This window comes from Chiloscyllium punctatum, chromosome 10 (assembly GCF_047496795.1).
Source record: "Chiloscyllium punctatum isolate Juve2018m chromosome 10, sChiPun1.3, whole genome shotgun sequence".
Classification (NCBI taxonomy): Eukaryota; Metazoa; Chordata; class Chondrichthyes; order Orectolobiformes; family Hemiscylliidae; genus Chiloscyllium; species Chiloscyllium punctatum.
The window spans coordinates 67,407,538-67,424,538 of NC_092748.1; the positions used below are offsets into that span (position 1 = coordinate 67,407,538).

The 17,001-nt window shown below is 39.0% G+C and overlaps 1 protein-coding gene across 9 annotated transcripts in view; it reads left to right on the plus strand.

Annotated features, from left to right (window-relative positions):
• The window catches only part of pkp4 (plakophilin 4), a 213,203-nt gene that overhangs the window by 101,217 nt on the left and 94,985 nt on the right, over positions 1–17,001 (plus strand). For 6 of the 9 annotated variants that reach the window (XM_072579401.1, XM_072579403.1, XM_072579400.1 and 3 more), the window contains 3 exons: positions 6,810–6,941; positions 7,078–7,277; positions 10,128–10,698. The exons of 1 other annotated variant lie outside the window; for it this stretch is intronic. In XM_072579401.1, the coding sequence (XP_072435502.1) occupies positions 6,810–6,941; positions 7,078–7,277; positions 10,128–10,698 (903 nt within the window). The remainder of the gene's footprint in view (positions 1–6,809; positions 6,942–7,077; positions 7,278–10,127; positions 10,699–17,001) is intronic. 2 more of the 9 variants (XM_072579405.1, XM_072579407.1) reach the window with 2 other exon arrangements.

Below are 17,001 nucleotides of genomic sequence, written 5' to 3' on the forward strand. Positions count from 1 at the left end.
TGGACTACTACTCATGGTACTGAAGGAGGTTGCTGAATTGATTGTGGAGGCATTGGTGGTTATTTTCCAGGAATCACTGGTATCCAAGAAGATCTCTGAAGACTGGAAAATTGCTAATGTAATACGGCTGGTTAAGAAGGGAGGCAGGCAGGCAGGAGACCGACTAGTTAGTCTGACCTTTGGTCATCAGTAAGGTTTTGAGTCCGTTATTAAGGACAAAATTGCAGAATACTTCAAAGTGTATGGTAAAACAGGGCTGAGCATGCACAGCTTCAAGGAGAAGTCATGCCTGACAAGTCTGTTAAACTCTTTGAGGAGGTAACGAGAAAGTTGAACATAGCAGAGCCAGTGGCTGAGATCTATTTGGACTTCCAGAAGGCCTTTGACATGGTGCCGCACAGAAAGCTGCTAAATAAGATTAGAGCCCATGATATTAGAGACAAGACACTGGCATGGATATGGATTGGCTGGCTGAAGGCAGAGAGCAGGGATAAAGGGATTGTTTTTAGGATGGCAGCCGTTAACTAGTGGAGTTCTGCAGAATTTCATGTTGGGACCAAAATTAGTCATGTTATCCATTAATGATTTGCATGGAGGAACTGAAGGCATTATTGCTAATGTGCAGATGATACCAAGATAGTGGAGTACAGGTAGTGTTGAGGAAGTGTGGAGGCTGCACAAGGACTTGGACAGGCTAGGAGAGTGGGCAAAGAAATGGCAGGTGGAATACAATGTGAAGAGAAACTGGGACCCAAGGGCATAGCCTTAGTCTGAAGGGACAATCCTTTAGGATTTGTTAGGAAGAATAGAGGCATGTACCATTTTCTAAACAGGAAAAGGCTTTAGAAATCTTAAGCACAAACGGTTAACATGCAGGTTTCATTGGCAGTTAGGAAGGCAGGTGCATTGTTTGCATTAATTTCAAGATGTCTAGATTACAGCAGCAGCAGCAGCAATGTACTGCTGAGGCTGCATCAGGTGTTGCTTGTTGGTGGGGTCTGGGGAGCTTTACAAGAATGATAGCCATACAGCACAGAAACACCTTTAAGCCCAACTAATTCATGCCAATCAGGTTTCCTAAACTGAACTTGTCCTATTTGGCTCATATCACTCTAAATCTTTCCTATCCACGTATCTGTGCAAATGTATTTTAAATGCTACAGTTGTATTTGCTTTTACCACTTCCTCTGCCAGCTCACTGCATATCTGCACTATCTTCTGTGTTTTTAAAAAAAATGTTGCCCCTCAGGTCCTTTTTTTAAATCTTTCTCATCTCACCTATGCCTTCCAGCTTTGAACTCACCACACTGTGGGAAAAGCACCTTTTGGTGTTCACCTTATCTCTGTTACTAATGGTTTTATAAACCTCCAAGATTATCTGTCAGCCTCCTATGCTCCAGGGGAAATAATTTCCACCCTAATCAGCCTCTCCTTATAACGATTCTGAGGATGAAAGGTTCCTCCTAATGAGGAGTTGAGGACTCTGGGTCTGTGCGTGATAGAGTTTAGAAGGATGAGGGGGGATTTCATTGAAACTTGCAGAATGCTGAGAGACCTGAATGGAGTGCTCATGGAGAAGCTCTTTTTGCAAGGAAGAGAAACTGGGACCCAAGGGCATAGCCTTAGTCTGAAGGGACAATCCTTTAGGACTCCGATGAGGAATTTCTGAAGCCAGAAGGTGGGGAATCTGTGGAGCTCATTGCCTCACCTATGCCCTCTAGTTTTGGACTCCCCTAACTTGGGTAAAAGACCTTGACTGTTCACACTATCCATGCCCTGCATCATTTTATCAGCTTCTAAAAGGTCATCTCTCAGCTTTCAACGCTCAAGGGAAAATAACCACAGCTTACTTAGCCTCTCCCTATGGCTCAAACTCTCCAACCCTGGCAACATCTTTGTAAATCTTTTCTGCACCTTTTCAAGTTTCACGTCATTCTTACAGCAGAGAGACCAGAATTGAACCAAAGGTGATTGATTAGGCAACTTTTGGAATCCGTGTCCTGTACAGCCGCAACATGACTTCCAATTCCTATACTCAGTGCACTGACCAACAAAGGCAAGCATACCAAAAGCTGCCTTCACGACCCTGTCTACCTACAACTCCACTTTGAAGGAACTATGAACCTACACCCCTAGGGGGTTCTTCATTCTGCAACACTCTCCCCAGGACTTAATAGTAAAGTGTATAAGTCATGCCCTGATTTGCCCTACTAAAATGCAACACCTCCCATTTATCTAGTTTAAACTCCATCTGCCACTTTTCAGCTCATTGACCCAATTGATCAAGATCTTGTTGTAATCTTAAATAACCTTCACCGTCCACTATACCACCAATCTTATTGTTAACTGCAAACTTACTAACCATGCTTTCTCTGTTCATATCAAAATAATATAAATGACAAACCAAAGTGGAACCAACACCAATCCCCGTGGAACACTGGTCACAGGCCCCCCAGTCTGAAAAACGACCCTCTACCATCACACTGTCTCCTGCCATGTTAGGTTCTTTTTCTTGAGATTCTTACACACTTGGTGCAACTGCAAGATGCCAACTTCTGTGAACAGCTAAAATTTATTTAGCAGGTACAAGGTTTGGAGGATGCTTGCGAAGCATGTCAAGAGAAGCTCTCTGAACAAAGCGACTACTTCCTTTATACAAAATCTTATATCGCAGTCACTAATGCCCACAAGACAACCCCCAGCCAATCCCCCACAGTCACATGCCGCTCAAGACACCATGCAGTGACCTGATTGACTTCAAAAATATTCTTATTCATTCTAAATAGGAGATATTGTAAATGTACTCTGAATAGTAGGAGATGGCAATGTAAATTTTTTTACACTGTACTTGCAAGACAGAAACATACTACCCCACCCCTGGAGCATCCAATTTATTGAAGGTCAGCAGAGCAAATTAATCCCTTAACATCTTAGTCGTAAAACCAATTTTTGTATTTGATTGACAAGTTCGCCCTGAATCCCATGTGGAACCTTGTTGACGCTTTACTGAAATCCAAGTAAATAATGTCTATCGCTCTGCTCTTATCCATCATCTTGGTGACTTCCTCAAAAAAATTCAAAGTTTATTCTACACTAACTCCCTTGCACAAAACTATGCTGACTATTCTTAATCATTCCTTGCCTCTCCAAATACATAAGTCCTATCCTTTTAGATCCCTTCGAACAACTTACCCACCACCGAAGTCAGACTGTCAGGACTTAGTTCTTAGACTTCTCTTTACAAAGGCGCAACATTAGCCAGTCTCCAATTACTCATCTGTCTGGTCCTTGTGGAATTTTCCACCATCAGATTTTTAAGCTTCCTCAACAACTTTTCTGAGTGGTGGCCACAACACTCATCTCTGTCCCTTGACCCCCTTGAAGTTCTAGTATGTTACTGATGTCCTCCTCTGTAAAGATTGATGCAAAGTGCCTGTTCAGTTCCTCCATTATTTCTTTGTTCCTGTTGCTACTTCTCTAGCCTCATATTCCAGTGGCCCAATGTCCATTCTTGCTTCTCTTTTCTCTAGCTAAAAAACACTCTTGCAGTCTTTAATATTGCCAGCTTGCTTAGCATCATATGTCTTTATCTCCTCACTTATTCCTTTTTAGTTTTCCTCTGCTGGTTTTAAAAGGTTTCCCAGTCCTTGGGCTTCCCACTAATCTTCACCAAATGGTATGCTTTTTCTTGGCTAATATGCTGCTCCTGACTTCTCTTGTCAGAGATGACACTTTTCTACATTTTGCTAAACCCTTGGTTCTCTAATTGACTAAAAATATGTATCTCAGCTTTGTGTATGCTTCAAAACCCACCCTGTACAGTCCTGTACAGTAAATAATTCCACTACCTACTGAAAGAATAAATTTGTCCTCATCTGTCATAACTATGCAACCCCTTATTCTGAGCTAATGCATTCTGGTCCTAGACGTCTCCACAAAGGGAAGCAACCTTTCTGTATCCACCTTGTCAATCACTAAGCATCTTGAATGTTTCAGCAAGGTCACCTCTCATTCTCTCAAATTTTAAAAAGGTACTGGCTGAACCTGCTCAACCTCTCATAAAACAAGGACCACACCCAGGATTAATTGACCTTCTCTGGACAACCTCCAATGCTAGTAAATCTTTGCTTAGATATGGGACTCAAAACTGTCCACAGTTTTTGGCAAAATTATATATATGTTTATACTCCATTCCCTTTAAAATCAAGGTCAACATTCTGTTTGCCTTCATTATTACATGCTGAACTTACTGTGATTCAAGATCGAGGATTCTCAAATCTCTGTTCTGTAGCTTCTGCGGGCCATTTTTCCATTTTAAATAATATTTCGCTCCTCTGGTCTTCCTGCCAAACTGCCTAACCTCACTTCAAGTTTTTCACCCAATCGATTAACCTGTCCACATTCTTCTGCAAACTCTTCCTGCCATTATCACTACTTACCTTCCCATCTATTAGTATCATCTACAAACTTGGTAATAGTGCATTCAGTTCCTTCATTTAAGTCATGAATGTGTATTCTAAATAATTGGAGCCCCAACTCTGATCTCAGTGGTACTCCAGTTGCAAGTTGCCATTCTGAAGAAGCTATCCTTATCTCAACTTCTTGTCTTCTATTAATTAGCTAATCCTTTATCCATGCCAATGTCCTACCTCCAACACTATGGACTCTTAAGTAATCTAATGTACGGTACTGTTTCAAGCCTGTCTGAAGTTTCAAACATATTACATCCACCACTTCCCCTTTATCTATCCAGCTTGTCACCACCTCAAATAATTCTCCTAAATTGGTCAGGCATGATTTCCCCTTCATAAAGTAATGTTGACGCTGCTTAATCATACTTTATATTGAGAAATGCTCTGCTATTACATCCTTTAAAATAGATTCTCACATTTTCAAACTAAAATACATAGTAACTGGCTTATAGTTACCTTTTTTGGTCACCTTCCCTTTTTAAATAAAGGTTTTACATTAGCATGTTTTTCATCCCTCTATTTTTTTCTAGAATCTAAGAATACTTGGAAGATTACTGCTGATATGTCCCTTATGTTTGTAGCTACTTCCTTTAATTTCCTAGGATACATTCCATCAGGTTCAGGAGACATTTTGGTCTTGAACCTCAATAGTTTTCCTAACACTTTTCTCCAGTCATAGTTATTGCAGTTATTTCATTTTGACCTTCAATCATTCAGTAATTTTAGAATATTGTTAATGTCTTCTACTGTGAAGATTGATGCAAATTGCTTATTTGTAACACCTGTGCCATTTCTTGGCTTCCCATTCTTATTTCTTCAGCCTCATTCTCTAAAGACTTTTATTCACTTTGGTTTCTCACTTCCTTTTTATGCTGTCCATTTTGATATTACTTGCAACCTTAAACTCGGAGTTTATTTTCTCCGTCTCTTTTTGCCATCTTTTGGTTTTTAAACCTTTCCCAATCCTTTACCTTATTATTAATCATGGTCATTTTGTAATTATTTTTCTTTCAATTTGATGTTATTCTTATCTTTGCTGGTTAACCATGGTGAGCTTATCCCCTTTTTAGAATCCTTCTTCCTCACTGGGATATATCCTTTCCCTGTCCACTCGAGCCAGCTCTGCCACCATTTCTTTGTAATTGCCCTTTTTTTTTTGAAAACCTAGCACAGTTGTTTTCAACCCAGGTTTTGGCACAGACATGGTTGACTAAGAACCTGTTCCTGTGCTGCTCTGCTTTGTGTTCTACCTTCCTCACTCTTAAATTTAATGTTGAAATTCTACCATGTTATGGTCACTGGGGAATCTTTTATTATGACATTTATTAAGCCTGCCTCATTACATATTATCCAATCCAAAATGGCCTAATCCCGCATTGGATCCATCGTATGTTGTTCTAGGAAACTGTCTTGAATGCACTAGATTAAAAACCGCACAACACCAGGTTATAGTCCAACAGGTTTATTTGGAACACTAGCTTTCAGAACACTGCTCTTTCATCAGGTGGGTTGATAGTTACAAATAACCACCTGATGAAGGAGCAGTGCTCTGAAAGCTAGTGGTTCCAAATAAACCTGTTGGACTATAACCTGGTGTTGTGATTTTTAACTTTGTAGACCCCAGTCCCACACCGGCACCTCCAAATCCTGAATACGCTATGAATTCTTCCTGGTTTCATTGGCCGATCCAGCTATCCCAATCCAGATGAAGATAAAGGTTACCATGGTCGACATATTCCTTTGTTACTTGCCATCTGATTTATTCTCTGTCCCACAGTATAGCTACTGTTAGTCCTATAGACGACTACTACCATCTTTCCCTTTTTAATAGCTATCATCAATGTGGTAGGTAATATGTGTGGAGTGAATTTTGTCTATTGAAGGGGAGCTTTTATTGTGGGCTGGGTAATGAGCAGCCAAAAGTCATTGTGTTGTGCTGAAGTTTGCCCAAATTTGACTTGTCCATTTTTATTCTTCAAAACTGCATTTATATTTGACCGTCACAAAAATAAATTGGGGTCCTTTTGTGAAGGTCTCCAGTGTTCCCAAGCATGCTTCCTGACATCTGAGGTGGTTTATCCATGACAATGGGATTCTGTATATCCTTGTTTGAATTATCATATTAATTTGCTGATTACATGGAATTTGCAGGGCAGAAACAGACTACAGTTCCTCACCTGAGAATGTGGTTAGAAGTGTAGATACCAAATTACAAACCAATCATTTCTAATCAAAGGAAACAGCATAGCTAACTTCTTAAAGAAAAAAAATACAAGTCTTAATTGAGAGATTTTTTAATCTTGAAATGAATTTTAAAACACCTAACTTTTCTTGCAGATGAACCAATAGGAGGAATTAATAGACGCAGAATTACTGAAAACACTCATCCCCAATCCTTTAGTATTGAAGCAGGCTGTGAAAAGTTGCCAACTCCTGTGCCTGAACAAACTTCTCTTCATGAAAGTGAGGGTCTGTTGTATATGAATTTCAATTTGTACCAATACCAACTTTTTCAGATCCTCTGTTCTAAAATAAAATGTACTTTGACATTTCCTCAAATCACCTGTATTATAACAAGCTATACCTGTCTGCTCCAACTGTGCAGGATCTATTGGAAACTCCCGAAGCTCCACACAAATGAACTCCTATTCTGATAGTGGTTACCAGGAGACTGCAGGCAGTTATTATAGCAGCCAGAACTTGATCAAGACTAACACAAGGAACCTACAGGAATCTGTTCAGAGCAGCACCAACAGTAATCATCTGGTGCGAAATTCGAGGCCAGAGGGACAGACTGTTGGCCAGGTACTACATTTTCAGGAAGCTGATGCCTTAATTTAATTTCTCCACAATCATCATATCAATCTCTTCTATACGGTTGGCATTTTAAACTGTATAGGCAAAAATCATCCACAACTGTTGTTTCAGGCATATGCATTGGAATGTGGTCATAACAAATTTCATTTTCCCTGGCAAATAGATATGGTTTACTCATTTTAAGTATTTCTGATAGGTACCCTTTTCACTATTGGTAAATACTGGGTACCTGCCATAGCAAGTGGTGAAAATTAAGAACTATTACTCTTCTAGTGATCAAAACCTCAGACTCCTCAACCTTTTGAGTTCTATCAGTTGATTCCTGTCTTTTAGCTTCCAGGGTATAGATCTGAAGAACAAAGTGTACACTTTTCTTCCCCCAAGTCCACCAAATGAGATGCTGTAGTGTATTGAATAGCCACCAGGCATATCTCTGTCCATGGAAGCCCCGGGACTCCCCTTTCCTACTCTGTCGGGAGGCATATTTGAAACAGAAAGATACTCCATTTCAAACCCCCACAGAAAGTGGCATCTGAGGCAATGTCCTTTCGCTTCCACTTTGTGGCCTAATTGGCATGCATTTACTTCTGGTCTACATGTTTATTGGAGTAGCCTGTGGAGTCTTGGGTCCAAAATATAATTATTTTCTAAAACTAAGCTTGTTTATGTTAAATGTCACAGTAAATAATAAATTCTGTGTCAAGTGGTCATTGCTAATCACGTTCAATTGGTGAAGTTTTCACAAAGATTATTTCAAAACTTTGGAAATCATCATGAGAAATCGTAGTTGAATGCAGATGTGATTTTGTACTAAAGTAGTGATAAGACCTTTGTCGACAGTGATTTTTTTTTTACTTCAAATTCCCATTTATTAATTGAAAAGATTGCTGCAAGGTGACCTAACATCTCAGTTGTTAGCACTGCTGTGTCTCAACACCAGCAACCCAGATTTGATTCCAGTCTTAATCAACTGTCTGTGTGGAGTTTAAACATTCTCCCTGAGCCAACATGGATTCCTCCCACAATCCAAAGATGTGCAGATATGGTGGATTGGCCATGCTAAATTGAGTGTTCTGGCATGTGCAGGTTAGTGGACTAGCCATGGGAAATGCAGGGTTACAGGGAGAGTGTGGAGATGGGGTGGGGATCTGGATGGGATGCTCTTCAGAGAGTCTGTGTTAACTGAATGGGTCAAATGGCCTGCTTCACACTGTAGGTATTCTATGCTTCTGTGATTCTATGACCCTTCCACAAAAATCCTTTACTAACCAACGAAGAACAAGCACTATTTATCTCAAATACCTTAAACAAAACACCCAAAATGGCCCCTACGTATTCTACTTTCAGATTTAACCATGAATCTGAAACTTAAAAGTACCTTGAGTGTCCATTCAATTCTCCTGGACCCAGCCCAGTGTCATGTGCCTTGGCGCCCAGTGATTCACCTTGTGGTTTTTCTCCTTTTCTCCCCTTCAAAGTGAGAGCTGTCCTAGGAAAGCTTCCATGAGCATCCAGATAGGCAAACATTCCACCCCTACCTTCAACATCTCTCACATTTGGATTTCTACACTTTAAGCATTGGACTTGAGTGCATCTTTGCATAGTGAGTCTAAATCAAAATCGCCCAATTCCTATAACCCTCTGTTCTTTGTGGTTATTCCCTCTGCCTTCTCCAAACTTGTGCCTCACGGACTGACAGCCAAAAAAAACTGTCAAGCCCACCTGTACTTTGTTACCTTTTAACTTCAAAGATGTCCTTTGATCAGAAAAGCATAGTTTAAAACCTTGTCCTGTTAAACAATTGCCTTCAACCTTTGCTAATCCAAAGAAATTATACAAATAATATAACCCCTCACAGACCAATTAGTCCCTTGAGAGAGTTAATGGAGTCTTCATTGTTTAATTTTAACTCCCTTTGAAATATAATTACCTGGCCTGTCTGCATTCCTGTCAGACTTGGTGTTCTTTCATTTATTTTACATTTAAGCATTACAATTTCCAAGATAAAAATAATCTTAACTCATGCATTTGTAACAATACACTTGGAAATACCAATACTAACATGCTACATTAACCTTCTGAAGTGCATGAGAAAAATTTCTACTATGAGAGCATTAGTAGGTGGTTGAGGACAGACTTTTATTTTCCCTGGGCTGCACACATAGTTTCTGCAAACGTAATGTTAGGATGAGCAACTAATATTTCAGGTCTTGGCCATCCAGTGATGAGGTGATTTATCTCCAGTAGGTGTCTTCCTATAGCAACATGGGTGAGATTGAGAGTTTGGAAATTGATATTCTTCCTTTTCACTCCATGGCACAACTTCAACATACACTGTTTCTTATGTTTGTTCTTGAACTTTGACTTAATTTCTTTAGTGTTTCTAACTATGGTTTCCATATTTGACTTTGATTTTGCTCATGTTTTGAAATAACAGGATGGCACAAGACCTCATGAACTGTGAATTTGATGTCCAATTTCAAATTTACTAATAAAATAGAGAAAAATTGAAAATGTTTTTCAAGCTCCATGTGGGTGAATTGTCAATCTTGCTGATGGCTGGGATAATATAGAGGAACCTTATGCAAAGAATCCCTTTGCTGTATTGCTCAGCTTGATTGAAGACAAGTTTTCACAGGATGAAATTGATAGGATGTAAACATTGTTCATAGAAGGCATTCCACCTTATCAAATTTAAGACAAAAATAAGGATGACGGTATTTGAGGAATGTTTGTGGATCCCAACTACCTTTTGACCAGGTGTATTATCAATGCACTCATCTTTATCTTTAAAAAAATGCTGTTAATTCAATTGACATTAACTTTTGTTTTAAACAGGGTCCAATGAATGTTGCTGTTACAGCCAGTAGGGCAATGAGAAGAGTTAGTTCAGTTCCATCTAGAACACAATCACCAGCTTATGGTACTGGAATGTCACCATCAAGGGGATCTCTGAGAACATCTCTTGGGAGTGCTTATGGGTCACCAGCATTAACTGAACCTCGGTCCAATAACTCTACAGTGTATTTGTCCTCTACATTGCCAGCTCAAAGAGCAGGCTCTCCACATACTGCGCAGAGATCTACATCACCAGCTACAATTAGACGAATTGGTTCAGTTACAAGACAACCCACTAACTCCAGCAGAACCACCTCTCCATTCCAGGCTTTAGGTTCTTCACTGAGACTGGGTTCACCTCTCACTTTGGCAAACGTGCAAACAAGAATAAATTCTCCACCCCAAGCTCAAACTGGATCATCATCTCCTGCACGGTCCACTATGACTGCTGTTCCTCAACGTATGGCAGCACCACTGCAAAGATCCCATGCCATTGATACTGATTTTTATTGTCTGCAGTCGCCAGAAATCTATGAGAGGATGGTTCCACCACGACCAGACAGCCTTGCAGGTCTGTTTTGTGATAACAGTATAAACTACAACTCTTTTCATGGAAAGGTTTATTTTAGTGGGTAAATGATATGTAATCTGAACACTTTCTAGCACTTAATCCTCAGTTAACATCTCAAACTTTCTAATGTATCCTAAAAAAAGTGAAAAATTATATAATAAAATTTGAGGAACATGATAATGCTTGCATAAAAATGCTACAGACTGCAGCCATTTAAAAGTAGTCCCAACTGAGAAAAAGTGAAAGTTGATTCATTTTGTATTTATGCTGACTTTACTACTGATATCTTGATAACCATTATAAATTTCAGCTCCGTGAAATAGTGTTACTTTCCTTCCTGAATGCGAGGACACAAAATGAGGCAAGCAAAACAAAAGTTTGATTACCTACTTAGGGGCACCTTCCCAACCTCGCCAATTCAAGTTGTCTTTTTTATATCCACCGCCTCAGTCACAGATGAGGCTAACTCTGATCACTTCCTGATATCCCTCAGCAATTATATCATCTTCCTTCCACTTCTTTGTCTTCATCCTTGAAAAATCTTTGTCCAAATCATTTTAAACTGCCAATTAGCTCACCTCTGGTCTCTGCCAGAATGCACTTGCAATTACCCAGTTACTCAGTCATTTCTTCACCACTGCATTTTGATACTTTTAACACGAGTAATAGCCCTTACTTTCTCACCATTAAGTTCCTCATACGTTAAGTCCATAATTGCTAATGGGCAGCAGATGTTGGATTATGAATAATCATTTTAACATAAATGCTTTACAGAATTTTTGTTTCCGGTACAAAATTAGACCCTATGGCCTCCAGTGATTCAAGCCATTTCTCAAGGTTCAATAGATTTAGCTTGAATTCAAACAAATAGTGCCCCTTCCTGCACATGGTTATTCAAACACACCAAGGGTTCTGATGCATTTAGACTTTGAATTTTAGCTGTCCAATCGTAATGCCTTTGGTTTGGTCAGACAGTGGAGATGCTTTCCAATCTGGCAGAGGAGGTAGTTCCAGGTCTGGTGAGGAAGGGGATACCAGCTCCAGCTGGGAGTTAGGTGTGTCAGGTCTGGTGTGAAGCACAAAGATAAGTTGGTGGTAAAGCGAAGGGAGAAATAGAATTGATAATGAAAAAACATAAACATGGAAGTATGCTCCATGTTTGTGTTGGTGCCATGAACTTGGTATACACGCAAGGGAGAGAGGCCAAGGATGGATCCTGTAGGATATCTCAAATGACCCTGTGAGAACTGTGGGTTTTTTTTTAAGAACTCGTTGCATTGGAACAAGTAAGAGTAACAACTGCTTGAGGACAATACTGATGAAGTGAAGGAAAATTGCATTAAAAAGGTGTGTAAGATAGGTCAAGAAGTTCAAAGATCATAATTGTGGAGGAGTTTATCAGTGGTTTCACAAGTATAGCCTCAGAGTATAAACTCATGAAAGAATTTGAACAGAAATTTAGGTGAGAAATTAGACAAAAGGGAATAGAGGGATGAATGATTTTTCATCCACATAAAACACTTTGTGATCACAACATAAGGAAAGTAAATGTCCAAACAGTGGTGGAAACATGATAATTTTAAGAATTATATCTTGAAGTTATGCCATCATCTGACAACATACATCTGATACAAAAGGCTGCAAGATGACAGCATGTCTGTTACTAGCTTACTATGAAGGGCTGCCTTAACTAGCAGCAACAGTATGTACAAACACATGTGAGGATTGAGATGTTTAGATGTGCCCAAATGGACCAAAAAACCTGGATCATTTAGATTTCGAGCTGTGGCAGTAGGTGTTGAACCTGTTGGTTGTGGTTTGGAATGGCAAGTTGAAAAACCAATCTGTGGTATAAGATTCAATTACAGATTTTGAAGCAAATGCTCCCTAAGAATTTTAACTCCTATTTCCATGCCTAGGAGATCTGAGACATCTGAAACCAACCTGAACATACTCAGTAAAATGTTATTTTCTTGTCCCTGAAGATTCATGACCAATTCCTAATAATCAATCCTTACTTCTCTTCACCTCCAACAACATCCTTAGCTGCATATTATCTGCAGTGAGATTACAGATGCAAAGACAGTTTCTACACATAAGATAGATGCCCAATTCTGCCACTCCTCTGCCTCTCTTGACCCATTATCTCGCCTGACCAGTTGTAATAGATGGACCTCCTTTGATTCCCCACCCTTGCTGCACGTTTGAAATCTAGTCTTTAATTTACCTGCCTACACCCCCTAAATATCATGAAAGTTTGAGTTCTTTTCTCATCCATCAGGACTCTGCTCCTCATTCCCAGAACTGATCTCTCTCTATTGTTTGCCTAATATTACTAATCCTACTAATCCAAACCAGTTTCCTACACTTCTTTTAAAAAGTTGAATTCCTTAGTAATTCGAGTAACTGCAATTTAGATTACATATTAATACCATGGGAGCAGTGTTTATTTCATAAGCATTAATCCTAGAGTAATCTTGAATTATTGACTGAATAATTGTTTTTAAGAAAAACAAGCATTGCAGGGAATAACATGACAACTAAACACCATGGGATATAGCTATGTTGTGTACGTGGCAGAACAAAGTAATATGCCATGCCCAAGGGAGTGTTTATTTAAGTTTGTGAGTATTGCAGATTGCCTCTTGATGCAATTCACACCTGCTTCCTCTTTAAATTACGACATTGGTTACACCAGTTTCCAACATCAAAAAAAAGAGGAATTGATCACATTACTGTCAAATTAGAGTCCAATTTGGAGGTCATGTGGTCAGGTCATGACTTTGCAATTGCTTTGACATTGCTTCAATTTTTAGTTTTTGATCCATTAATTCAAAGCTTTTTGAAAAATATCAATGAAATGGCTTGATGCTGCTAAAGGAAAATTGCAGTATTGAACCTTAGAATATGGTACTCAGTACTTGAAATTAATTTGGCAGGCAGGTGGAGACCAGAAGGTAGATTCAGATGGGACAAAATCTAAAATGAAAACAGACAGCAAAAACATTTGCTGGGTGAATCTAGAAGGCAGAGAAAACAAAGGTGAAGGGGAAGAAAAGGCGTTGCAGTGAATATATGGAGCAGTGAAAATCATGCAGCTGCTCCTGGGATTGTAGGCTTAGTTAAGTTTTTTTTAGTTATTATAGTCATTATAGTTTACTAATAGAAGATTTTTCTCCCTTTTGTTTTATTATCATTTAAAAAAATCAAAAACTTGATTTTTTTTTTTCAAAATGAGCTTTTTAAGGGCCTACAGCGAATGGCTTTTTTTTATTCTTAATTCAGAAATTAAAGTCCGTTTTAGAAGGGTGTGTTTTTAGCATTGCAAACGGTTTTATTTTGAAAAGGCTGAAGTTTTTTTTAAATAAGGTGTTATGTTTTCCTTCTGGAGAGTCCTACACATTGTCAGCCCTGGAGAAGATTTTTTTCTTTGAGAAGTTTATTGAAGAGGGATTGTTTTTATTCAGTTAATGAGCTAAGTGGTTGATTTTATTTAAGTTTTGTATGTTTGAGATATGGATATATAAATACATTTTTAATTTTTTTCTGTTTTCACATTATTTTCTGTAGATAATAAAAGGTAGTTTATTTTATTTATAAGGTGTTATTGAAGCATCCTTTTTTTTAAGCTTATTGTTATTAAGGACATATACAAGGTACACAGTAAGATGGCTAGTAGATTTAGAAAAGTTATTACCCAGCAGGATCAGTCAGGTTGGTGACTGTCAGGAAAGGTAGGAAAGTAGTTCAAAAGTCTCTTGTGGTTATTGCTCTATCAAATAGAGATTCAGTTTTTGGAACTGTTAAAGAAATAGTCTGTCTGAGGAAAATGGAAGGGCCAGTCAGTTGTTGGACAGTTGGAATAATTATGTTAGACAGCGTTTGACAGCATTTAATAGAATTATTGTTCATGTAGCCCCTCATGTCAAGGGCATTGACAGGATATTCTGTGGCAGTGAGCGTAAATTTAGCATAGTTTGTTGCTTTCCTGGTGCTCGGATAAAGGACATCTCTAAATGTTTCAAGCCATATTGTTAAAGATGAAACTGAGAAGCTAGAAATTAGTGTACACATTGGTTGGAGTGGTTTTTTTGGTGAAAAGATTAAAGGAGTAGAGAGTGAATTTAGGTAGAAGATTAAAAAAAACTTTTAAAAAGTAGTAATTTCTGGTTTACTCCCAATACCAAACTCAAATGGAGGAAAGGAACAAAAGGTTAAAGGAGATAAATCAGTGGCTGAAGAGCTGGTGTATTGTTCAGAAATTTGAGTTTGTGGACAGTTGGAATGTCTTTTGGGATAGAAAAGACCTGTTCAAAAACAGATAGGTCTAACATAAACTGGAAAGGGACCAATGTCTTAGCAGGGAGAAATGCTCACTCTATTATGGGACATTTAATACTGAGAATTCCTCCACTCACCACCTCTAAGTGGCAGTGAAATGGAAAGATTGATGGGGAAGGTTCTGAATGTTAGAAGAGCATGTCAGTTAGAAAAGAAAGATGAGAGAGTCAGAGTATGTAGTAACGCTGAATAACTAAATTCCATTTATTTCAATGCATGGGGTCTTACAGGTAAGGCTGATGAACTCAGGGCGATGTTTAAGAACATGGGATTGGGACATCATAGCTATAATAGAAACTTGCATGAGAGATGGACAAGACTGGCAGCTTGATGTTCTGGGTTTTAGATGCTATAGGCAGGGTAGAAAAGGAGGAGCGGTTGCGGGGGATGGCATTTTTGATTAAGGAATACATTACTGCTGTCACTAGGGAAGATTTTTCTAAAAAATGTCCAGTGGTAAAATGTGTAGAAATTACAATAAGAAAGGAAAGATCACTTTGGGATTGTGCAATAGGCCCGCCAGCAGTAAGAGAAATTGAGAAACAAATACATGGGGAGTTTGCAGATAAATATAATAGTTATAATAATGGGGGATTTTAATTTTCCAAGCATTGACCGGGACTACCATAGTATTAAAGGTTTGGATGCTGAAGAATTTGTCAAATGTGTTCAAGAAAATTTTCTTTATCAATATGTGGATGCTTCTATGAGAGTAGCAAAGCTAGATCTTTATTTGGGCAATAAGACAGGGCAGGTGATTGAAGTAAAAGTGCGGCGATCATAATTCTATTAATTTCAAAATGGTTATGGAAAAGAATAAGCCTTCCATAAAAGTTACAGTTTTTAATTGGAGTAAGGCAAATTTTAATGTATGAGACAAGAACTTGCAAAAATTGATTGAATTAGACTGTTTGCAGGCAAAGAGCATCTGACAGGTGGGAGGTGTTCGAGTGTGATGAGAGCTAAGGCATTTTGTTCCTGTTAGAGTGGAGGGTAAGGCTGGTAAGATTAAGGAACAATGGATGAATAAAGCTATTGAGGTTCTAGTCAAGAATAAAAGAAAATCATATTTTAGATATACACACCTTGGTTCAATTGAATCTGTTAAGAACGCACTACACTCTGTGTATTGATTGAGAGAAATCAGGAAGGCAAAGAAGGGATGTGAGATAGCATTGGCAGATAAGGTTAAGGATAATCCAGAGATTCTACAAGTACATTAGGAGTAGGAGGGTAACTAGAGAGAGGGTAGAAGGTCTTAAGATGAAGGAGTTCATCTGTGTTGAACCCCAGGAGATGGGAGGGATTCTAAATTAATATTTTGTCAGTTTTTACTGTGGAGAAAGAGGTGGAGTCTAGAAAATGTAGAGAAGTAAACTTTGATGTTTTAAAACAGTTCACGTTCCTGAAGTAGTAGTTCAGGAGGTCTTCGAGAATATAAAAGGTGGATAAATCTCCAGGATCTGATCTAACTGGGGCAGCATGGTGGCTCAGTGGTTAGCACTGCTGTCTCACAGCTCCAGGGACCCAGATTCGATTCCCACCTTGGATCACTGTCTGTGTGGATTTGTACATTCTCCCCGTGGGTTTCCTCCGGGTGCTCCGGTTACCTCCCACAGTCCAAAGATGTGCAGGTCGGGTGAATTGGCCATGCTAAATTGCCCATAGTGTTAAGTCCATTAGTAAGGCTAAATGTAGGGGAATGGGTCTGGGTGGGTTACTCTTCTGGGGGTCGGTGTGGACTCGTTGGCCTGTTTCCACACTAATCTAATGTATCCCAGAATGTTGTGGGAAGTAAGGGAGAAAATTGCGAAACCCCTTGCAGAAATATTTGCATCATTTATAAACTGTGCGTGAGGTGCCTGATGATTGGAGGGTGGCTAATGTTGTACCTTTTATTTAAGAAAGGTTGTAAGGAGAAACTGGGAACTCTCGATGTTTTGAGTCTGACTTCAGTTGGGT